Source organism: Hordeum vulgare, chromosome 1H (genome assembly GCF_904849725.1).
Source record: "Hordeum vulgare subsp. vulgare chromosome 1H, MorexV3_pseudomolecules_assembly, whole genome shotgun sequence".
NCBI classification, from domain to species: Eukaryota; Viridiplantae; Streptophyta; class Magnoliopsida; order Poales; family Poaceae; genus Hordeum; species Hordeum vulgare.
In genome coordinates this window covers 3,791,009-3,817,110 of record NC_058518.1, presented here as the reverse complement: position 1 = coordinate 3,817,110, position 26,102 = coordinate 3,791,009, and the positions used below count along the sequence as shown (strand labels likewise).

At 43.3% G+C, this 26,102-nt stretch overlaps 2 protein-coding genes across 2 annotated transcripts; both read right to left on the bottom strand.

Annotated features, from left to right (window-relative positions):
- Positions 1–3,853: 3,853 nt before the first annotated feature.
- On the bottom strand, positions 3,854–17,206 carry LOC123394925. Its single transcript, XM_045089814.1, has 3 exons — positions 16,754–17,206; positions 4,193–4,837; positions 3,854–4,111 (listed from the first exon to the last, which is right to left on the bottom strand). The coding sequence occupies exons 1-3, from the start codon at positions 17,204–17,206 to the stop codon at positions 3,854–3,856; spliced, it is 1,356 nt and encodes a 451-aa protein (XP_044945749.1).
- Positions 17,207–23,242: 6,036 nt separating this feature from the next.
- LOC123403634 lies at positions 23,243–24,752 on the bottom strand. Its single transcript, XM_045097559.1, has 3 exons — positions 24,689–24,752; positions 23,860–24,504; positions 23,243–23,778 (listed from the first exon to the last, which is right to left on the bottom strand). Exons 1-3 carry the CDS (start codon positions 24,692–24,694, stop codon positions 23,521–23,523), a joined length of 909 nt encoding a protein of 302 aa, XP_044953494.1. The 5' UTR covers positions 24,695–24,752; the 3' UTR covers positions 23,243–23,520.
- Positions 24,753–26,102: the final 1,350 nt, after the last annotated feature.

Below are 26,102 nucleotides of genomic sequence, written 5' to 3'. Positions count from 1 at the left end.
GGACCATAAGGAAAGAATGTGACAAGAGTGGAATAGAAATGAGAGTCGCATTTGTTATACATAAAGAGAACACTGCTAGTGCACACTGCTAGTTGAAGATAATAGCCGCTCCTCCACCATCACTTACAGTCATAGCCGCTCCGTACTACAATGACATCATGTGCAGCGTGTCCGTACTACGCTGATGACTCAGAATCTCCTTCACTGCGGTTATCTACACAATCGATTACTACGCCGGTCTTCTTCAGGTAATGAACCTTGGTGTGGTCTTGCAGGAGATTGTGCCGACCCCAGCTTGTCATGTTCTTCTACTTTCAGTAGAGCATCATGTTTGAGCTAAGAATGAGGCCTTCAATCTGACCAAAGGAAATTCTCAAGTATGGTCAGGAGATAATACTTGTGGCACTAAAACTATGCTCTTGCGAGGAACTTTGGAAGTGCATATTTATCGAACTGATAAATGTTCTGCTACAGACCATAGCATAGATGCTACGTCTACTGCTCCCCTGAAATGGCATGAGATGATTGTGCCATTTCGCATTACAGGAATATAAGCTGACTAACTGCTAGTGAGTAAGATATATGTAGCGCGTAGCAAACCCCCTACAATGTACATTCCTTCTTTTTCATATCACACTACAAAAATAACAGTGCAAAATAAATAAAAATATGTAGCAAATTGGATGGCAGCCTGCAAATATTCTTGTAACTTAACAAGAAAGTATGTGACATATCACGCTTATATATTTTCTTCAAGCAGATATGGACAAAGAACATGTTGTATATTGTCCCAAATCTTCCGGTCAGAGGGTATTGCCTTTCTGAAAAGTACTCAAGACCATATTTGTTCTGTCAAAGTAACTACTATTGACATGAATGAAGAGGTCATAAAAAATATGAATGAACGTCTTTGAAAATAAAATTTCATGAGAGAGTACATAAAGAAATATTGTTTTGAAATATACTCTGTTCTGGCTAGCATGTGGTCTCCTCATGTTCATTGAGAGGTCACAAATCAGCGGTGAAAATATGTTGCATGAGAAAGGATAGTGCACGTTTTTTAAACGCTAAAAATACATCCCACCATGTGTTGGATGCTTTAGTGAGGAGGCTGCACATGAGGAGAACATGACCGGCGACCAGCCTCGATCTCGCTCGGCCATGCAGGACATGTCAGAGCAGAGTAATGACAAGAGAATAGACATGTACTTCACCATGGCAACCCGAATCAAGAGAAGAACATGGGCCACGGCCAGCTCGCACCTGATCTGGATACATCCGGCCAATGCTGAATTTTCAAATGCCACGGCCACACGAATCAAGATTAGTAGGTAGTCGGACCATGATCTGGATGTGTCAGTCCTCGTCCCGGCTTCCACATGGGCCCCTACGACGCTGCCGCAGTTCGGCAGCAGCCCATGCCCCCAAGCGCTTCATGAGTTATTGCAGTCGTGGCCGAGCGAGATCTCAAGGTGACCTCGACGAAGGCGAGCGAGGCGTGGCGTCGGTGTCGGCGTCGGCGTCGGGCGGGACGGGGCGATGTGTGAGGCCATGGCGACGGGGTTGGTGGGGGCGCGGCGGCACCTGGATGGCCGGGCCGAAGCGGAGGAGCGGCGGTAGGAAGGGGAGGCTGGGAAGGAAAGATGTGGTGATTGGGGTGCGGGGGCGAAGGACGTGCTTAGGTTTCATCGTGTTCTTTTTTTCACCATCGGTTTTATGTGGGGGGGATGGAGTCAGAGGTGGGATAAAAAAAGGACGAAAATAAGCCGGGAGCGGTAGCTACCAACTCCCAAATTAGGAGTAGAGATACCAATCTCAAAAATCATTGTTACCAGTTCCTCACGATCATACTACCTTACACTGATGTAAGTGGATTAAGCCCTAGGTGTCATAAGGATTGATTTTCAACATTTCAAAGACAAGATCGCCGCTAAGTCTTTTTTTCTTACAAGAACGTAAAAGCCTCCAGTGCCATGTTACAAATTGTTCAGCATCTCATAATTTTTCTTCCTTCAGCAAATCTCTGCACGGTGAAAATATTGTGTTCTCGTGGCAGCAAAAACCTCGCAAATAAAGTCCAAATTAAATGCATAGCATCTAGCCTGTCCAGGGACGAATCACCGTTTTTGGAACTTGGTCGTCTCGGTTTTCCTACGGACAGCTATAGTCAAGTAGCATGAAACATATATATACAAGATACTTAAAAATCGACAGATAATTTGAAATGGACGAACTAATAATTAAGTACTTCAACCGCTCATCAGAGGAGATGACGTCGTCGTGGCACTAGGTGTCGGCATTGTTGGCGGCGTATGGTTGGCCCGTACCCGAGGCCTCGGCAACATCATCGTAGGCGCTGCACTTCTTGGTGATGGTCTTATGATGCTTGGATGGTGGGGCAGTGGCACCCTTGTGCCCCACCTTGCGGCGGCGCTCCTCCTCCAGCCTTGGAGGAGTCTCCGAAGACTTCTGAACCAAATGGTACGTCTCCTCAAGCCTCCGATCGTCAGCTTCATAATCACTAAGACACAGTGTCCACGATGAATCGGATGTGGCCGAATCAGTGTCCTCGACCGAATTGGATGACGAGCCGGGGGGACGGCAATGACCGAGGAGTCGCGCTTGGCATTAGCATGTGGTAAGCAGTTGGGGATCCTGCTGGCCTGTGCTGGACCATCTTATTGGGGTGGGGGGGGGGTGGGGGCGTCGCCTCCGCCGGTGAGGGAATGGACTCAGAATTTGGTATCTCATCGACTTTTTGGACTTGTAGCGACGTAGCGCACGGCTCTGGCGGCGGCACTCGTACAAATAGGCAGGAGTGGAGAGGCGGGAAAGCAGTGAAACGGCGGGAAGAAGAAGCGGGAAGGTGGCGGAACGGCGGAAAAAGGAGGCGGGAAGACAGAACAATATAATGGCGGGAACATGAGGTGATCCTTGTTAATGATATTGTGAAGGCGTGAACGATATGGTCAAACTACGAAGACGGATAAGTTGAAATAACCGTGTGCGATATTTCGCACACGATTAGTCATGAAAAAAATCGTGTGCGATATTCTATACAAGGAACACGGCTGCAGAATTCGGTAACGGCTTTAAAGTTGTTGTGTAACCGACGTGCATGTCACAACGCACACGGAATGCTACATCCGTGTGTGATGGGAGGGTGTAATTCGTTTCTTATTATTGATAACAAGGGATAATATTGCAGATATAGTAAAGTCTACAAAAGCCAATTGAAAACATATGTGTATGGAGCTCAGGGAAGATTACTTGTAAATTATCGTGACAAATTATTTGTAACAATTACATTAGGTGTAGGCTTGGCATCACTATCAGTCTGTGGTTCAATATTATTATTGTGTACGTCCTTTTCATCTGTCTTAACACTATCCATTTTCTTATGAGGGATGTTGATGATGTTGCTAAAAAGAGCCTCGCCTACATTCTTTTCCATGTGCATAACATAAACATTACGGGGAAGTTTTAGGTCCTTGGAGTGGGGGAGTGTAATGTTGATATGTTGATACCGTGCTAAAACTTTAGGATGTAAAAGCAACGGAGCAGATACATGTGTGTAAGGAAACGGGTGGTACAACTTTATTGCAAGCCATGGGCGCACATTATTACATGCACATACACAAACACACACATTACCCTTGAAAGTAGGTAGATCGAGCTGCAGCCCGCAAAGTGGGACCCCATCGTCCTTATTCACCACGTACAAACACACACATAGCCAGCTAGCATAGCATGCAGCTGGGGTTTAATTGGAACGTACATACGTGCTAGGATCTGCAGGTACGTACGTGTGGGATCGATGGGATAGAGTAGAGCTGCTAGCAAGGTGGATGGTTCATTCGGGCGCGACCCCGACGTAGGCGCCGATGGCGACGAGGCTATCCCCGGAGCTGCCGAAGAAGGCGACCGCGGCCGCATCATCCAGTGCACCGTTGTCCGGCAGCGGCACGCTAAAGGTCTTAGTCCCTGCAGATGGGTTGCGCCCGAACGTGTGCGAAGCCCCCTGGTTGGTGTCGAAATTGAGGAAGGTGATGCCATAGGTGTCGTAAGCGCCGGTGATGCTGCTCACGTACTCGCTTTGGTTCATGAAAATCTGCACCACATCACAAGCATGCAAAAACTAACTAAGTATACTTGTATAGTAGACAAGTAGAAAGGAAATTAATTAACGTACGGTATGCTCCTCTCCAGCTTTCTTGCCCCAGAGGGGGACACTAATGGCCTGGTCACTCTTGGTAAGGTAGGTGAAGGAGAAGCCATGGATGCGCTCGCTGCTGTGGATGGTGAAGCTCTCCAGCTTGCACGGATCGGCATCTGGCCTGATGTCCCGTGGTGCGCCGCTTTTGGCGCCCCACTTACCGACCTTGGCGGGCGAGCCTTTCACGTAGACGCCCAACGCCTTGAGGGTCACGTCTGAGCGGCCAAAGAAGGCGACCAACTCGCCTTTCCCCTGCGGCAGCGGCAAGCTGAACTCGCCTCCCTGCACCGGATACCCGTAGGTCTTGTGCTTGGTCGTGTTCGTTTCTAGCGTGAGCGATCCGATGCCCTCATTGTCGAAGGTGCCGCCCACGAGCTTGAGCTGCTCGCCTTCCCTCATTTCAATGGTGTTGGGATTCCCGCTGTTGCTGCCCCAGATGGCGCTCTTGACGCTGCTCCCCTGCTGGTCCACGTATTTGAAGGAGAAACCTTTGATGCCGCATACCCCAGGAGATTCGACGCTATAGATGGTGATGCTCTCTAGGCGTTGGGGCCTGCTTTCGGCGTTGATATCCTGAGGGGATCCGTCTGGTGCACCCCATGCACCAACCTTCATCACAACCTAAATGCATCACAAATTCATTAATCAACATCCTGCACATGCATTTCATTTCTCTATACATGTATACATCCATCCAACTCTAGCTAATTGATTCATTGGTATTTAAGCGTGCCATGTTTGTATATATAAAACAGCTACGGTAAAGAAAAAGAGGTTACATGCACATACTACCCATATTTCTTACCGCCATCTTTTTCTGGAGCTACTTCAACTGCAAGTCCAACTCTGAAATATATGTGTGTGTGAGAGTGTGTTGCGATGGATCGTATGATCAGGCATGGCCGCCTATTTATAGCGAGTTTGCGCCCAACAATGATACTATCTGCATGCTACAGTTGGCATCAATTAGTCACATAGGCTATTAATTGCATGGAGTGAGTAGGTCACTAATTAATAGCTTAGACTTATAGAGTCCGTTGGTTCAATGAATCCTAAGCCTATGACACCCCGCTACCGACTAGATCGTGATGGCGCGCGTTGTGGCGCCGGACCATTTTTTCAATAGATTGTTTGGATTTTCTTACAAATTTATATGGAGGCAACAAAAAGTATCACATTGTTACACCCCATCCATTCTGACAAAGCGACCATAGAAATATTTAAAAACATTGACGCTAGAAATATGTGAACTTCTTCACAAAAAAAATCAATTCATTGCGGTTATTATAGTTGAGAAATATTTCCGAATTCACAAGCTAGCTAGGTTAATCCAAGTTTTTTATCGTGTATTCACATCAATCACAGCCAACAAAAGAAGCACATAATTCTTGTGCGGCTTGATGATCCGGTGTCCTCCTCTTTTACACACCAACATGATCCAGTTGGAGCATGGGTGACCACACTGCTTGTTGGCCAGTGGTGATTGTACTATTCCAACTAATTTGTGGTGACGGATTGAGTCTGATGCATTCCCATGGCGCCTATCAAGCTACAGGTGGATGAACCGTGCTGATTGTACCGTTCCAATTAATTGGTGGTCACAAAATGAGTCAGATGCATTCCCATGACACCTATCAAGTTATAGTTGGATTTCTCGTGCTGCAATTAGGCCTTCCGTAATGCATTGTATCTTAGCGTGTTATCCTAGGTATGACTAGGATCTAAGAAACAACCATCCTAATGCATTGTTTCTTAGAGGTTGTATCTAAAATAAGTTGCATTAAATGTTTTGGGGCTAATACTTGCTTGTGATTGGGCTAGCATCTTTTTTTGCCTATGATCTCGTGCTAGAGCCGTATGTTATATAAGATACAACTACACTCTCTTTCTTCATTAACTATGGTGCCACATAAGCAAATTGCCTATGATACCGCGCTAAGATACTCCCATTACGGAAGGCCTTAGTTGTTGGTTGCAAAATGAGTCACGTGCATTCCCGTTTACTTAGCCTATGAAGCTAGCTACAGCTGGATTAATTGATCATGGTGCCTCTACTATTCGAATTTATTGCTGGTCTAAAAGAGAGTCAAATACATTCCCATGGCCTTGTTCTTAGGTTTTGCATATTCTCAGTCAAGTTTCTTCTTCTCCGTGCGAAGCGATATGGTGGAAGCCATCATGTTTCTCCATCAGCATGATGATTTACGCTTGGTTGATGTTAGCGAGATGGGCTCACTGTTCGCGGAAGTTATCGTTGCCTCTCATTTTCGAAATGCCGGGTCTAGGTTGCCGGACACATATTGAGGAATCGCAGCCCTCGCAGAACACACTACTAGAAAAAAGGCTGTTAGTGGCGCACATGTTTTGGATACTTATGGCGCACTATAGGTGCGCCACTATTATCACGCCACTACTAATAAATAGTAATGGCGCACGCATGGTGCGTCTCTGTTAATATACATAACAGTGGCGCATCACCTGATGTGCCATTACTAGGCCCACAAGTGCGCCACTGCTGTGGGTTACTAATGGCGTATTTTTAGATAATGCGCCACTGAGGTGTTTATTTATGTGGGCCACTAAAATGCAATATGGTGCGCCACTACTATGAATATTAGGAATTATTTTTTTTGCTTTTCTGATATTTGCACAGGATACAAAATACATTACAACACAGAATATAAACAGCACAACATATAAACAACAGATTTATCGAATACAATAAAAGATTAGTCTCCGAATACAATTCATCATAGTGATACATATATAAGTGATGTAGAAGTAAGTTATACATATTCTATACAATAGTTTCATAAAATATCATGACATCATCTCGAAAATAGCGATACATAGTGATGTAGAAGTAATCATCATAGTCAATGAGACATCATATAACAAAAGTTGGTCACTAGTCATAACCACAACTCCTCCTCATCATCATCGTCAACTCTAACACATTGTAGCACATCATCACATCATCTCGGAAATAGCTAATAATCATCATAGTCATTACCGCCAATACTATTTAATATCATTTTCGTCAATGAGACATCATATAACAAAAGTTGGTCACTAGTCATAATCACAACTCCTCATCATCATCATCATCAACTCTAACACATCGTAGCACATAATAACACATTGTACCTAGGACCTACTCCTCTGCTTAGGTAGAATATCATAAAACAAGATAGACCCTGACTCTCCATTATGGAGAATGGAGATGATCTTGTCTCCAATTCTTGGCCTATGCACAATGTTGCTTCCGAGTAGCTCTCTACGATTGACCATACATTTTTTCCAATCTTTGATTGTCATGACTTCATCGGTTTTAGAAATCCGGTATGGACAGGAGTGATGCAGATACATAGGCTGACCTGGCCGTGCTGGTCGTATCATCATAACATCAACGCGACCTCTTGGTAACATCAGATGAGGCACACAATCTTGCGGGATTTTCTGTTGAAAAACATAGTATTAGCTTTGTAGCTAGCAATGTAGTTTAGTTTTACAAGAATTTATGCAAAATATGCATGGATGTCGTAATAGTAGAAAATCTTACCATGCAATCTCCATGCATGTTACCGTAGTTCACCACGTGCACTAGTGGCACATATTGACCATAATGTTGGGGAGTTTGCTGATAGGTATTGTAATTCTCAAAATTATTGATAAATGCGACAAGAAGATGTTTCACCTTACAAGTTAATTCTGCTTCATCATTGTAGTAATAGGTTCTGCCTACCATTTTCCGTTCATTTTTTGAAGAATGAAAATAAGATATCAATGGAAATAAGTTGTCAACTATTTTTAAATAAACAATATAAATTACTTAATAAATGTGGTCGAGAAACTCACATAATGGTAGAACTGGAGGCGTACGCACATCGACGATATTACCTTCAATTTCATCTTCCGGACGAATATCAAAGGTGATAAGCATATTAGGCTCAAATGCATAAGCCTTGCATAGTGCTACCCAAGTTTTGCATTCAAAAAAGGAGTAGGTGTCTACATTGTACAATTTTACGGCAAAAGTATAACCATGCTCGGTCCTCAAGTGAACTATCTTTACCTCCATATTTATTTCAGTACTGAAACCAATTTTATCCAACACATAATGTCTTGCATCGCAGGGGATACGCTAGTAGAATAGTAAAAAAATAAAAATTATAAGTTGAAGCAAAAGAAGTCATGCTTAATTACGAATAAAGACTTGTCATTGTGACTTACTGTATCCACTTTGAAGTCCTCATCCAGCATGATGCTGAAGCGCCTATCATCAACTAGGTAAGGCGTGTCGCAAAGGCCGTGCTTATCTTGGTTGTATTCGCACATAACGAATTCCTCTTCGTCGTCGGACATTTCCTAAAATAGAGAAAATTTGGGCATTGACATTTACTAAAAAGTGGACATATGGAGCGTCTGAAATTTGCCGAAACGGAAATGAATCAACATTCTGACAAAACATAGGCCACTCGGATATAGCAACAATGAACAAGTACAAGAGATGCTGTAAAATAGAGAATATTATGAACAACATCTCATGCCTAACCATATGGCAAAATTTCTTATACCAAAACATAGGCCACTCGGATATAGCAACATTATAAGTCTCTTAACCCCTAGATGCATTGGTAGACCCTCATACCAAAATTACTGATAAACACTACTACTATCTCCTATCCACATATATTACTTTAGATGGATTGAATAACCTTTGGAAAAACTTTAGGTGAAAATATTACTGTCTACTATAGAGATAGTAACTTAGACTAATAATTCTACGTAGTTGCACCATTCATCCATCCATCTAGCAAGCAACTAGCACCACTAATCCATCCATCAAGCAAATCATATACGGAGTACTACCTACCGTCAGCATACATCCATCTATCCACCAATCATGTGTGTAACTAGTAGTACAAACTATATTTACATTTCTGCCATATGAACACACCTATAATAAAATTATTTCTGCCATATCAACACAATACTATCAATACATCTATATGAAAATTTTGTCTGCCATTTCATCACAATACAATCAATACATCTATAGAACACATCATAGCAAATCAGAGGAGCTGCTCACAGGAGAAAACCACTTCCAAAAAATCAGAGCCGGGCCATGGGGAGGGGGGATGAGGGTGGGGCGCCGTTCGCCGGAGTGGGTCGCCGGAGGGGCCGGACCGGGCCAGGAGCTCGCGGCGAGGGAGGGATGGACCCGTGGGGAGGAAGGAGGCGTTGGGATCGGGCCGAGGGAGGGGTGGAGCCCGTGGAGAGGGAGGAGGAGTCGGGTTTGGGCCGAGGGAAAGATCGCCTGAGATGGCCTCGGCGGCCGCGGCGACGGCGGTGGGGGGCGAACCCTAGAAGCAGCGAGCGACAGAGGAGAGAGAGGAGCCTGGTCGAGTGCGTGAGGAGCCCGGGTCGAGTGCGGGAGGAGCCTGGGGTCGGGTCGGTGGCATTTTGCATGTAATAAGAGCAAAGATTGTTAGTAGTGGCGCACCGTAGGTGTTGTGCGCCATTACTAGTTAAAACTAGTAACGGCGCACTTTCCCCTGGTTCACCACTGCTAAGTCTGGGAAGGGTGTGGGACGAGGACAAAAACTAGTAATGAGCACGGCACAACAGGTGCGTCATTAGTAATATGGCAAATAATGGTGCACCTATATGTGATGCGCCACTGCAATATAGCAGTGGCGCATCACATACATGATGCGCCATTAATGTCCATATTAGCTATATCCGTTTTTCTAGTAGTGACATGATCACCAGCGACACTAGCATAAGCTTGGGAATGCAGTGTCTCGAGGGATGGCAAACTTCATATATTGTCCGACGGAAGTTCCGGTGCAAGCACATGAGGCGAGTGTCAAAACCAGATTGCGAAGGGGCCAATGCATGTATGTTTATCTCTTAAGTTTCCTGATGATTGCAGTGGGCCACCCGCACTAGTACGAAATATCTTAGCAGTGGCCTGGCAATTTGGCCCTTAGTGGCCTGATTTAGAACCGCCACTGATTATGCGACAGGTAATGGCTACTGGTGGTGTGTGGGATCACACGCTACTGATAACAAGTTATTAGTTGTGTGCTTTCGTTTGCGCACGCCACTGATAAAACCAATTCTAGCAGCGTGACCGTACAACGCACGTCACAAATATCTATAGCAAGCGAGTGGCGAGCCATTTATGTCATACACCCTTGCAAGATATATGAAAAACAAAAAAAATCATGGACGACGATTTGGTTGTCCTCTTAAATCTCCACGATGATGCACGGGAGGGAATCGCTCGGGTCGACGCCAGATTCCCTCCGGCTGGCGCTGCCTACTAGTGAGAGGGGTGTGACCCAGACCTCACGTCGCATAGCCGGGGACAAGTGCCATTTGCACATGCTTCGCTTGATTGCAGCGGTCCGTAATCTTGGATAACCCGACAAATAATCATATTTGAGAATACGAAATGAAGCAGCAGTAAGTGTTCCACTGATAATAAAAATGTTCATTTATGCTTATGTAATCATATTTTTGTTATTCTACCCAATTTACCTAAGGGCATCCCATTTATGGTATTTAGTATAGCAGTTACTTGATTTCCTAATTAATTGAAATCCTTGTTAGCACTCTTCTCCGTGACTATGATACACTGCATACAAGAAGTGTCTAGGTGCACCAAACTCGCGTAATTCTTCTATGTTGCGGAACATGGTGGCCTGTTGGTAGAGAGGCACGTGAACATTTCATTAATGCACCATGTATACAATCTATAATGACAATTCATATCCCATGTTGCATGTTTGTTTTTGCCATGGCTTATTATTTGTCTTGGCACTATGGATTGCTTTTATTTACTGAATACATGGATGTGTATGTTGTCATTCCAAGCCAATTTGTGTATGTTAACCTTACTTTTTTTTATCTTAGTATATATGCGACTTTCAATATTTATTGACTAATATAAGGTTATATTTGTACAAGTATAATATATTTTATGTGCCCATATATATTATAAAATCCTAACTAGGTGACTATGATACACTGCATACAAGAAGTGTCTAGGTGCACCAAACTCGCGTAATTCTTCTATGTTGTGGAACATGGTGGCCTGTTGGTAGAGAGGCACGTGAACATATGCACCAAACTCACCTTCCTTTTTTATCTTAGTATATATGTGACTTTCAATATTTATTGACTAATATAATGTTATGTTTGTACAAGTATAATATATTTTATGTGTCCATATATATTATAAAATCCTATCAATTATCGTATAAATAGACGGGCACGGCAACGAGCCAGCAACCCTTGTTCCTTGCTCGCGCTTATGTGTATGCACGCTGCACCCAGACCAGTCAATCGGCTGGGTCTCTTCATATTGGACCTAGTCAATCGATCACCATGCACGCGCGCCCCATGGTTGGACGCATGCACCCAAGAAGCCCATCCAATCCCTTCTCTTCTAGCTATGCCCATTCATGCAGCCAGGCACGCCTTTGATAGGTAGGGTGGTTTCGCCGGTTCGCCTGCGGACTTTGATAGTTTTGGCCGTTTTTCCTATATGAGGACAATTTTTTAGATGGGTTCTTTTTACCGTCCCGTCTGAGGCTATCACAAGAGGCCCGGCGGCGTCCGAGGTCACGGGTCCTGTGGAGCAGGGGACCGTCCCGGCTGGATCTAACTTGTCGCACTAGGGTTGCAGCGGCGGCGCTCCCACGGGCGAAGAAGACGAGCGATGCATCTTGTCGGCGAGGAGACTCGTCGGCGCAACAGATGGAGGACCAGAGCCTCAGCCGCCTTGCAAACTCATCTCCTGCTATCAAGCCAAGAGTCGTTGGTAGGACGGGATGCTAGTAGGGGTCCTGGCAGAACCTGCTCCGGTTCGTCTAGGCTGATCTGAGGGAGCGCATGAGAGAGAGAGGGGGAGGGAGGGAGGGAGAGAGATAGATAGATAGATAGATAGATAGATAGATAGAGAGAGAGAGAGAGAGACTGACTGATGGGGCAGGGTCGGTTGACCCGAGCCAGCCCACTTAAGTGGATGGACCCACTGTCAGAAGGGCAGAAGGGTAATTTGATAAATCTAGTTAAATTCAAATAACGTTCAAACTTCAATGATTTGCTCACAAAATTCTACACACCCAAAAATAAATAAAAATATGCTACACACTCCTAAATTTATGAGCAATTTTAATATAACTTTTGTTTTGTGCTTAAAGAAAACTTTTCTTTCAATGAAAAATTCAAAGATCCTTAAGTGGAAATGATTTGAAATTATTTTTATTAAAATTAATTTCTTGAGGAAAATATATGGGAAACTTTTTATAAAGGTCAATTATATGAACTACTTGAATTTCAAATCATAACAAGTTTATTCCTCATTATAAATGTTTATGAAACCCTAATAATACACATTTACTTAAGAAAAATTCTCAAAAACACTTTTAAATCAAATTTTGGGGATTAAAAAAGGGCATCTCATTATATGCATAATAGTATGAATTTGGATATTAAACATTGTCATATCAGACAATGATGCTGATTTTCAGAACCCGAAGTTCGCGGGTCACTCAAAGATTTAGACTTCACTTTATCTCAGTCTCAAGGAAAGTTCATTCTTGCATATCAACTAAAGTATTTTACTACAGTACTTTTAAAAACTTTATTTTATTTCTGCTTGATTGATTGGTTGGTGAAACGACAGACTGATTGTTGTGGTGGAGGTCACATCCTACCGGAAAGTTAGGACTAATAACAATTGTTCCACGGCTTATAGAGCGCCGTATTTACGCGTCAACCAAAGGTTCTGGTATGGGCCGGAGGGGTCATAAGTATCTTCTTCCTTATAACATATTCTCGGATACGCTGCCTGGTTGGGTCATTGATACAACCAACGTGCGTGGGAACGCCGTGAACTTTCCCCGACGGGTCCGATGAGGGTAGTGATGTCTCGGGTGGGGTGACAGAGATGGATTGGGGCCCACGTAGGCCAGGGATCTGATTTGTCACGACAAGGGCGAATGTGTGGGGTTGAAGAATACTCGGAATGTATCCAAGAATCTCAGACATGACAAACCACACTCTGGAGTGTGAAACTTGTATCAGGGGTAATGCTACTTTTGGGAAAGGTGGCGCACCTCTGCAGAGTGTATCAAATTGTGACAGTTACATCCGTGTTCCCGAAAGAAACTATGTTCGCGGTGGAAAAGGAACCTTAACTGATTCTCAAACCCGTGAGGGCTGACTAAACTTGTTGTGTGACCCTCGGTACTCAACCCATCCATTGACCCTTTGCTTAGATTTTGAGGAGGTCAACAATGATGTCAACGATCAGAGCACCGAAGGCCCCAGGAATTCTAGTACGAAGCGCCAGATCTATGCGCAGGAGTAGAAGGAGTCGACTACATCATCGCATACGGAACTGATGACAATAGAGAAGATGAATCAGAGGAGTAACTGAAAGTGAGACTAGACTAGTATTAGAAGGTAACCTAGTCGAGCAGCTCTAGTATCTAAATTGTTGGGCTATCATGTTTCTCAGTTAGCTTTTACAAGTGTTAGGTCAACTATCTCAAGTTGAGTACGTACCGTTTGATCTTTATTAGATGTCTGAGGAAGAGGTTGAACAGTTTATGCACTTTTGGCTTGTAATATTAAGCGTTCTGTAATATTAGTGGACCGCAATATTTCTGTTGTACTACTCTGAGGGATGTAATATTTATGCAGAAGGACTTCCATGAGTGTTATGTCAATGAATTGTGCACTACGCATGCAGGGTTGTACGGGGTCACCGTGCCACCCCTCTTGTCGCCGACGAGACTGTCAGACGTGAGAGGAGAGGAGGACAGGGGCGGCGGCGCTAGGGAAGCCTTAGCTTGGTGGGGTGAGAGAGTACCCGTTTGTGACTGACCCACTTCCGTCCAAATCATATGACCTATTTTTTGGTTCTCAAGTAAAAGTGACCATTTATAGATTACTATTAGAACGCACGTGCGTTGCTACGGGCTACAATGTATGTAAATAAATTAAAAAATAAATAAATAAGGTCATCTTCAAGGTCGAGGTTTATTTCTCACTCGTACGTTCGAGCGTGTTCAGACATCAAACAGGCACACTGTCTACAAACTCCGGGCTCCCTCAAATAGAGTCCATGTGTTAGGGAGAATGTGGTTGTCCAGACTATCCACAATGTTATCTCCAAACATGCGATCCCGACTCAAAAACGTCACCCCATGACGCGCTCTTCCATTTTCATGCCGAATTCTCCCCTTGTCCCTCGGTTTCCCTCCGTAGCAGGACAATTCTCATTGGAGCCCTCTTCTTTAAAATCGGATGACACCCATCTCACCTTCGTCATGGCTTCCTATTTCCTTCACACCCTAATTCCTCATGCATCGCCAAGGAGGAGTCCCCCACTAGCTATCCCGCTCTCCTTCCTAATCACCACCCCTAGTATTCATGTTGATATACCACCGGCATCAAAGAGGCCGAGGTTTGCGCCGCCTATGATGCCCGCGAACCAATAAGGAAGATCCGATGTCTCATGTGCCATTGTTACCGTGTCGTTTATTAACTCATGAAGCAAAACCGCTTGCTCATGCAATTTGCTCTACAACTTCGTTAAAATTGAATACTCCAATCGAGCCATCTGGAACAACAAATCGCACTACAGGATCAACACCGCAAATCATTACCGACAGAAACTTATACAACAAGCATCATTTGGTTAAAATAAAACACCACACCTAAAGAAAATGCCTACATAATAGATCATTTGACATATACACCTCCACCATCACTTACAGTCATAGCCGCTCCGTACTACAATGACATCATGTGCAGCGTGTCCGTACTACGTTGATGACTCAGAATCTCCTTCACTGCGGTTATCTACACAATCGATTACTACGCCGGTCTTCTTCAGGTAATGAACCTTGGTGTGGTCTTGCAGGAGATTGTGCCGACCCCAGCTTGTCATGTTCTTCTACTTTCAGTAGAGCATCATGTTTGAGCTAAGAATGAGGCCTTTAATCTGACCAAAGGAAATTCTCAAGTATGGTCAGGAGATAATACTTGTGGCACTAAAACAATGCTCTTGCGAGGAACTTTGGAAGTGCATATTTATCGAACTGATAAATGTTCTGCTACAGACCATAGCATAGATGCTACGTCTACTGCTCCCCTGAAATGGCATGAGATGATTGTGCCATTTCGCATTACAGGAATATAAGCTGACTAACTGCTAGTGAGTAAGATATATGTAGCGCGTAGCAAACCCCCTACAATGTACATTCCTTCTTTTTTATATCACACTACAAAAATAACAGTGCAAAATAAATAAAAATATGTAGCAAATTGGATGGCAGCCTGCAAATATTCTTGTAACTTAACAAGAAAGTATGTGACATATCACGTTATATATTTTCTGCAAGCAGATATGGACAAAGAACATGTTGTATATTGTCCCAAATCTTCCGGGCAGGGGGTATTGCCTTTCTGAAAAGTACTCAAGACCATATTTGTTCTGTCAAAGTAACTACTATTGACATGAATGAAGAGGTCATCAAAAATATGAATGAACGTCTTTGAAAATAAAATTTCATCAGATAGTACATAAAGAAATATTGTTTTGAAATATACTCTGTTCTGGCTAGCATATGGTCTCCTCATGTTCATTGAGAGGTCACAAATCAGCGGTGAAAATATGTTGCATGAGAAAGGATAGTGCACGTTTTTTAAACGCTAAAAATACATCCCACCATGTGTTGGATGCTTTATTGAGGAGGTTGCACATGAGGAGAACATGACCGGCGACCAGCCTCGATCTCGCTCGGCCATGCAGGACATGTCGGCGTCGGCGTCGGGCGGGACGGGGCGATGCGTGAGGCCATGGCGACGGGGTTGGTGGGGGCGCGGCAGCACCTGGATGGCCGGGCCGAAGCGGAGGAGCGGCGGTAGGAAGGGGAGGCAGGGAAGGAAAGAGGTGGTGATTGGGGTGCGACGGCGAAGGACGTGCTTAGGTTTCATCCTGTTCTTTTTTTCTCCATCGGTTTTGTGGGGGGGGGGGATGGAGTCAGAGGTGGGATAAAAAAAAGAACGAAGATAAGCCGGGAGCGGTAGCTACCAACTCCCCAATTAGGAATAGAGATACCAATCTCAAAAATCATTGTTACCAGTTCCTCGGGATCATATTAGCTTACACCGCTGATGTAAGTGGATTAAGCCCTAGGTGTCATAAGGATTGATTTTCAACATTTGAAAGACAAGATCGCCACTAAGACTTTTTTTCTTACAAGAACGTAAAAGCCTCCAGTGCCATGTTACAAAATGTTCAGCACCTCATAATTTTTTTTCCTTCAGCAAATCTCTTCACGGTGAAAATATTGTGTTCTCTTGGCAGCAAAAACCTCGCAAAGAAAGTCCAAATTAAATGTATAGCATCTAGCCTGTCCATGGACGAATCACCGTTTTTGGAAGTTGGACGTCTCCGTTTTCCTACGGACAGCTATAGTCAAGTAGCATGGAACATATATATACAAGATACTCCAAAATCGACAGATAATTTGGAACAGACGGACTAATAATTAAGTAATTCAACCGCTCATCAGAAGAGATGACGTCGTCGTGGCACTGGGTGTCGGCATTGTTGGTGGCGTATGGTTGGCCTGTACCCGAGGCCTCGGCAACATCATCGTAGGCGATGCACTTCTTGGTGATGTTCTTATGATGCTTGGATGGTGGGGCAGTCACACCCTTGTGCCCCACCTTGCTGCGGCGCTCCTCCTCTAGCCTTGGAGGATGTTCCGGAGACTTCTGAACCAAATGGTACGTCTCCTCAAGCCTCCGATCGTCAGCTTCATAATCACTAAGAGACAGTGTGGACGATGAATCGGATGTGGCCGAATCAGTGTCCTCGACCGAATTGGACGACGAGCCAGGGGGACGGCAATGACCGAGGAGTCGCGCTTGGCCTGTGCTGGACCATCTCATTGGGGGGGGGGGGGTGGCACTACAAGAAATAAGGTCAATTATGACTCCCTATATTGGTCACTGATTCGTCATTGCTGTCGTTTATTGACCTTTTTTCGACCAAATTTACAACGTCAACAGTTGGCCATCAAGAATGAACAAACATGACCTTTCTAAAATTTTGGTCGCAGGTCTCTATCGACCAAAATTTTGGTTTGTTCATTACCCATTCGTGTGAGCCACGTAGGATCTGATGTGGCCAAGATGACGTGGCATTGCTAGTGACCAAATGGAATCATCATAAATTTTAGATCCCTGTCCACCAATCTAGTTACATGGGCCTGGCCCGATACCTATTTTACTATTGAAAATGTCTGATTTGTTTGGGCTGAGTCATTTTTTTGCTAGAAGCACGCATATCTCACGATAGGCCCATTAAAAATAAGTAACAGAATAAAAGATTGCAAATAAAATGTATATTTCATTTCAGTAGCATATCACATCAAATACAATACATCATCTACTGGCTCCACGCATTAAGGTTCAACGCCTAACAAGGGCACATCAAAATAATTTTACATGTGCACAATAGAATACTTCTGCAAGTGCAAGTGCACAAAAAAAGGACTCAACAAGTGCACAATCGCACAAAAAGAGAGATCCACAAAGATTGGATGAGAACCACAAGTTTTTCTCATCATCTTCCTCTGCACAATATGCTCTTGCCATTGCCGCCTGCAAGAAGAACATGATGGTAAGGCTTTCAGACCAAGAAAACTAGTAAAATTGCACGCACGATAACCAATGATAAAACAGTAGAAAAAAATATACAAGATAAATTTTGCCTACAAGCAGTGGTAGTTATCACCTAGGTGCTTGCCTTCCACGTGTCCCAAATTATCTCCAACCAAACGGGTTAGTGAATGTGAGGGAAAACCGGATAGCAGCCAACCACCCACAACCTAATTAGTTGACTAAAAAATGGTACGGTGTGGGTTAGTTTCAACAAACTGCTACTTTCTTCCATTCCAAACAAGTCGAGACATGCTAGCGTGACAGCTGCTGCATATACTTTGTATAATTCGGACTAGAGTATATAGATTCTAGTATACATGTTGCAAAATAATATGTATTATTGTATGAAACAAAAAATATAATGTTGCATATTACTGAAAAATAGTATCATTGTGAATCGTGAGTGTGAATATGTATAATTATTACTGTTGTATGTGTGTATATATATCGATGGCGTGACGCTACTTGTTTGCACTATAGTATAGCTACGTGGACGCATGTAGTATATGTTCGTATACCTGATACTTCTTGTGTGTATGCACTCATTTTGATCCAATTGCTAATGAACAGTAAATGTGAGTGTCTGACATGCATATTCATAATCATTCATTGATGTTCTATCTGTACTTAAAAATAAAGTATACTGTATGCCGTATATTACTTTTAAAAAGGTATAAAGTATATGGTCATTTATAAAAGAATTTGAAGTATATAGTATTTTATAAAGAAAGTAGTATGTTTATTTTTCATAATAAAAGGAGTATATGTATGAAGAATTATGATGTACTTAGTATGTACGTAGTATGTAAGGGATTTCGCAAAAGAAAAGCAGTATGAGGTATCTGAAAAAGAAGTATGGAGTATGTCTAAATTAGGAATATACCAAAATAGTATGATTTTTGCAGTCTAAGTAGCATTTTTTTTCTCATATACATATTTTTCTTAGAAAAAGTATATATATCCTCAAGTTGCCGTATATACACGATAGAGAAACAAAGTGTACGTATGTGGTAGCTAGCTTCTTGGACTCGTGCAGGTGCATGCTCATGTACGTACATACACAAATCTAGTATAACTTAGATCGAACGGCTGGTCCCTGGCTGCCAGACTTGAAAACTAGCTTTATCTATTGATGGGACGTTGTTATACCGTATCCATTCATAAAAGTCGGAACAATATTGCTGGTTGATTTATCAGGTGGAAAGAAAGTTACTGCAACCAAACCCGTTAATCAGCACACCACGTTTGGGTGGGATCGAACGGCAATGGGGGTGGAGGTATCTACTACATGTAATTATCAGCATGTAGTACACGGGCTCTACTACATGTATCTTTTAACACATAACTTTTTTCTTGTGGGGACATTGATCAACTTCTTTTAGGATGGGTTGACTAATTTTTTTAATGGGTTTTACTACATACGTATCTTTATAACGGATCATTTTTCTAAAAGGGAAAGAAAATCTACCAGTTAATTCCCAGGCCTGTAAGGAATTAGGAGTCTAACGCAAACGAAAATACTTGCTACTAATTCAGTTGACAGCAGTAGGAACTCGGCAGCCCGACACAAGGAATTTGGGAGCAGACGTAAACAATATTATGAGGAATGCATGGTCCACTAATTGAATTAAGGTGTGGAATGATTTGATAGACATCTGCCATGTAAAACATGGGAGAGAAATGCAACATAAAAACTAATAGGAATGCTATCTTCCAAGGAAGCGACTTCTGAAGACCACAAAACAAAAGTGCATGCTGGGAGAATATATCCTTATTGGCAGTGCAGAGGGGCATATTTATTGATAAGGAGTATAGTTTTATTTCATTTATGTACTGGTAATAGTCATGAAGGACATATTTATTGATAAGGAGTATAGTTTTATTTCATTTATGTACTGGTAATAGTCATGAAGGAAAGCACGCATTACTACTATGAATTGAAGGTTTTTTCCACACCTGTGCAGATAACTTTTGCTTGAACAGCTACAGTACATATGTGAATAGGTTGCGCCAGTAAGCTTCATCACACTGTAACAAAACAAAATGATAAATAACTGAAAAGCCAACAACAGTTGATGCCAAGAAGAGGGTCAATATCCAGCCCTTTGAAATGCAAATAAATCAAACTGGAGGCTAGTACTAACCAAGCATTGCTCCGAGCATCATAAGATGATAAAAAGTAAATTACTTGTGTATTCAGCTAAATAGTCAATGTTACTCATGTAGTCGGCTAATGATAGAATACCAGGTTGCTTTCACATAAAGAATGAAGATTGCTATGAATAAGGAGTAGACAACCACACATACTGTTATTTTTGCTATTCTAAATTCTAGACAGTTATTTTTGTTTTCAATAAATAACGATTGTAGTAATTTAACAAATTCTCCCTACTGGTTCTAAATAGGACCGTGAACATGAGATGCATGTCATTTCTTGTCCAGCGGTAAACTAATACCCATCTACTGATGGCATAAAAGAAGTAGCTTTGTTCTTCCTCTGATCCTGACTGAGATAGTGAGATGTACACTAAAGTTGATGGTCATGTCATTGGCAGACTAGAACACAGAACAATTGGTGGGCGCACCGTCGTACCATGAAAGTCTGATGTGCGCTTGTCTAAGTACTTGCGTTAGCATTCTGAAAGTTGTGTGGATTAGGAAATGGTTAAACAAAATGCACCATGTTCTCAGCTATTACTATAAGTACATGGACCTAAAACATGGTGAAAACATCGATCCATATGGTTCATTGATGATATGGCGTAAGCCTGAAAGGAACTCTCTGATAAATTACTCCACAAGAATCACGACTATTATCAATATTCATACTCCTCCAACCTAAACTTAGTAACAGTAACACAACCTCAAGATACAGAAAGATAGCGCATCTGATATAAATCAGAACAACTAAAGTCCAAGTTTGTGTAACCTTATAAAAAATATCTTTTGTTTCAGGGAAAGCACCATTAGTCGACCTAGCTTTCAATACCTGCAAACAAATATTTTTCCGTTAAAATAGATATTCTACTAATAATAACAATGCATTGTAAAAACTCATGACTCAATTATGTCAAATTGAGCCATTGCTATTGAGCTAAATAAGCTAGTGATGAATTGATTCCTGAAAACTGTAAGAACTGTAACTGAAAATAATTTTCTAACATAAAACAACTTCCGATGATTTCCCTTCACAACTAAACGTTTTACCTAAATATCTCTAGTTGCAGAAATATTTGGAATACATAGAAGGACGATATATGTGCACAGGAAATAAGTTGGATTGGGAATGTGGTCAACCAATCGATGCCTACATCATGTTTCCTTGCTCTGAATTTGTTTTCTTCAGAATGGCGACTTTTCACTCACATAACTAAATTTGATAACAGGTTCATCTTCCTTGCTCTAATCCTCACTTTCATCTTTTTTCCGAAACGACCCTCAGGCGGACTCCATTACCATTGATAATGAAAGAAAAGTATTTCATCACGTAATGCATGATGCTTGATCTATCCATCAAGGTAGATGACAAAATAAAAGTACTACTATCATGCAGAAACAAGGATTGGAAACAATGGTGCTTTCAGTAAACTGAAAAAATGTTTTATAATGTTTGCCAAATCAGATTACCACCTATCAGGCATGAGTTGTTGCTTTAAACAACAAGCACTAACATTGTTCAGCATCTCATAATTTTTTTTCCTTCAGCAAATCTCTGCACGGTGAAAATATTGTGTTCTCGTGGCAGCAAAAACCTCGCAAATAAAGTCCAAATTAAATGCATAGCATCTAGCCTGTCCAGGGACGAATCACCGTTTTTGGAACTTGGTCGTCTCGGTTTTCCTACGGACAGCTATAGTCAAGTAGCATGAAACATATATATACAAGATACTTAAAAATCGACAGATAATTTGAAATGGACGAACTAATAATTAAGTACTTCAACCGCTCATCAGAGGAGATGACGTCGTCGTGGCACTAGGTGTCGGCATTGTTGGCGGCGTATGGTTGGCCCGTACCCGAGGCCTCGGCAACATCATCGTAGGCGCTGCACTTCTTGGTGATGGTCTTATGATGCTTGGATGGTGGGGCAGTGGCACCCTTGTGCCCCACCTTGCGGCGGCGCTCCTCCTCCAGCCTTGGAGGAGTCTCCGAAGACTTCTGAACCAAATGGTACGTCTCCTCAAGCCTCCGATCGTCAGCTTCATAATCACTAAGACACAGTGTCCACGATGAATCGGATGTGGCCGAATCAGTGTCCTCGACCGAATTGGATGACGAGCCGGGGGGACGGCAATGACCGAGGAGTCGCGCTTGGCATTAGCATGTGGTAAGCAGTTGGGGATCCTGCTGGCCTGTGCTGGACCATCTTATTGGGGGGGGGGGGGTGGGGGCGTCGCCTCCGCCGGTGAGGGAATGGACTCAGAATTTGGTATCTCTTCGACTTTTTGGACTTGTAGCGACGTAGCGCACGGCTCTGGCGGCGGCACTCGTACAAATAGGCAAGAGTGGAGAGGCGGGAAAGCAGCGAAAGGGCGGGAAGAAGAAGCGGGAAGGTGGCGGAACGGCGGAAAAAGGAGGCGGGAAGACAGAACAATATAATGGCGGGAACATGAGGTGATCCTTGTTAATGATATTGTGAAGGCGTGAACGATATGGTCAAACTACGAAGACGGATAAGTTGAAATAACCGTGTGCGATATTTCGCACACGATTAGTCATGAAAAAAATCGTGTGCGATATTCTATACAAGGAACACGGCTGCAGAATTCGGTAACGGCTTTAAAGTTGTTGTGTAACCGACGTGCATGTCACAACGCACACGGAATGCTACATCCGTGTGTGATGGGAGGGTGTAATTCGTTTCTTATTATTGATAACAAGGGATAATATTGCAGATATAGTAAAGTCTACAAAAGCCAATTGAAAACATATGTGTATGGAGCTCAGGGAAGATTACTTGTAAATTATCGTGACAAATTATTTGTAACAATTACATTAGGTGTAGGCTTGGCATCACTATCAGTCTGTGGTTCAATATTATTATTGTGTACGTCCTTTTCATCTGTCTTAACACTATCCATTTTCTTATGAGGGATGTTGATGATGTTGCTAAAAAGAGCCTCGCCTACATTCTTTTCCATGTGCATAACATAAACATTACGGGGAAGTTTTAGGTCCTTGGAGTGGGGGAGTGTAATGTTGATATGTTGATACCGTGCTAAAACTTTAGGATGTAAAAGCAACGGAGCAGATACATGTGTGTAAGGAAACGGGTGGTACAACTTTATTGCAAGCCATGGGCGCACATTATTACATGCACATACACAAACACACACATTACCCTTGAAAGTAGGTAGATCGAGCTGCAGCCCGCAAAGTGGGACCCCATCGTCCTTATTCACCACGTACAAACACACACATAGCCAGCTAGCATAGCATGCAGCTGGGGTTTAATTGGAACGTACATACGTGCTAGGATCTGCAGGTACGTACGTGTGGGATCGATGGGATAGAGTAGAGCTGCTAGCAAGGTGGATGGTTCATTCGGGCGCGACCCCGACGTAGGTGCCGATGGCGACGAGGCTATCCCCGGAGCTGCCGAAGAAGGCGACCGCGGCCGCATCATCCAGTGCACCGTTGTCCGGCAGCGGCACGCTAAAGGTCTTAGTCCCTGCAGATGGGTTGCGCCCGAACGTGTGCGAAGCCCCCTGGTTGGTGTCGAAATTGAGGAAGGTGATGCCATAGGTGTCGTAAGCGCCGGTGATGCTGCTCACGTACTCGCTTTGGTTCATGAAAATCTGCACCACATCACAAGCATGCAAAAACTAACTAAGTATACTTGTATAGTAGACAAGTAGAAAGGAAATTAATTAACGTACGGTATGCTCCTCTCCAGCTTTCTTGCCCCAGAGGGGGACACTAATGGCCTGGTCACTCTTGGTAAGGTAGGTGAAGGAGAAGCCATGGATGCGCTCGCTGCTGTGGATGGTGAAGCTCTCCAGCTTGCACGGATCGGCATCTGGCCTGATGTCCCGTGGTGCGCCGCTTTTGGCGCCCCACTTACCGACCTTGGCGGGCGAGCCTTTCACGTAGACGCCCAACGCCTTGAGGGTCACGTCTGAGCGGCCAAAGAAGGCGACCAACTCGCCTTTCCCCTGCGGCAGCGGCAAGCTGAACTCGCCTCCCTGCACCGGATACCCGTAGGTCTTGTGCTTGGTCGTGTTCGTTTCTAGCGTGAGCGATCCGATGCCCTCATTGTCGAAGGTGCCGCCCACGAGCTTGAGCTGCTCGCCTTCCCTCATTTCAATGGTGTTGGGATTCCCGCTGTTGCTGCCCCAGATGGCGCTCTTGACGCTGCTCCCCTGCTGGTCCACGTATTTGAAGGAGAAACCTTTGATGCCGCATACCCCAGGAGATTCGACGCTATAGATGGTGATGCTCTCTAGGCGTTGGGGCCTGCTTTCGGCGTTGATATCCTGAGGGGATCCGTCTGGTGCACCCCATGCACCAACCTTCATCACAACCTAAATGCATCACAAATTCATTAATCAACATCCTGCACATGCATTTCATTTCTCTATACATGTATACATCCATCCAACTCTAGCTAATTGATTCATTGGTATTTAAGCGTGCCATGTTTGTATATATAAAACAGCTACGGTAAAGAAAAAGAGGTTACATGCACATACTACCCATATTTCTTACCGCCATCTTTTTCTGGAGCTACTTCAACTGCAAGTCCAACTCTGAAATGTATGTGTGTGTGAGAGTGTGTTGCGATGGATCGTATGATCAGGCATGGCCGCCTATTTATAGCGAGTTTGCGCCCAACAATGATACTATCTGCATGCTACAGTTGGCATCAATTAGTCACATAGGCTATTAATTGCATGGAGTGAGTAGGTCACTAATTAATAGCTTAGACTTATAGAGTCCGTTGGTTCAATGAATCCTAAGCCTATGACACCCCGCTACCGACTAGATCGTGATGGCGCGCGTTGTGGCGCCGGACCATTTTTTCAATAGATTGTTTGGATTTTCTTACAAATTTATATGGAGGCAACAAAAAGTATCACATTGTTACACCCCATCCATTCTGACAAAGCGACCATAGAAATATTTAAAAACATTGACGCTAGAAATATGTGAACTTCTTCACAAAAAAAATCAATTCATTGCGGTTATTATAGTTGAGAAATATTTCCGAATTCACAAGCTAGCTAGGTTAATCCAAGTTTTTTATCGTGTATTCACATCAATCACAGCCAACAAAAGAAGCACATAATTCTTGTGCGGCTTGATGATCCGGTGTCCTCCTCTTTTACACACCAACATGATCCAGTTGGAGCATGGGTGACCACACTGCTTGTTGGCCAGTGGTGATTGTACTATTCCAACTAATTTGTGGTCACGGATTGAGTCTGATGCATTCCCATGGCGCCTATCAAGCTACAGGTGGATGAACCGTGCTGATTGTACCGTTCCAATTAATTGGTGGTCACAAAATGAGTCAGATGCATTCCCATGACACCTATCAAGTTATAGTTGGATTTCTCGTGCTGCAATTAGGCCTTCCGTAATGCATTGTATCTTAGCGTGTTATCCTAGGTATGACTAGGATCTAAGAAACAACCATCCTAATGCATTGTTTCTTAGAGGTTGTATCTAAAATAAGTTGCATTAAATGTTTTGGGGCTAATACTTGCTTGTGATTGGGCTAGCATCTTTTTTTGCCTATGATCTCGTGCTAGAGCCGTATGTTATATAAGATACACCTACACTCTCTTTCTTCATTAACTATGGTGCCACATAAGCAAATTGCCTATGATACCGCGCTAAGATACTCCCATTACGGAAGGCCTTAGTTGTTGGTTGCAAAATGAGTCACGTGCATTCCCGTTTACTTAGCCTATGAAGCTAGCTACAGCTGGATTAATTGATCATGGTGCCTCTACTATTCGAATTTATTGCTGGTCTAAAAGAGAGTCAAATACATTCCCATGGCCTTGTTCTTAGGTTTTGCATATTCTCAGTCAAGTTTCTTCTTCTCCATGCGAAGCGATATGGTGGAAGCCATCATGTTTCTCCATCAGCATGATGATTTACGCTTGGTTGATGT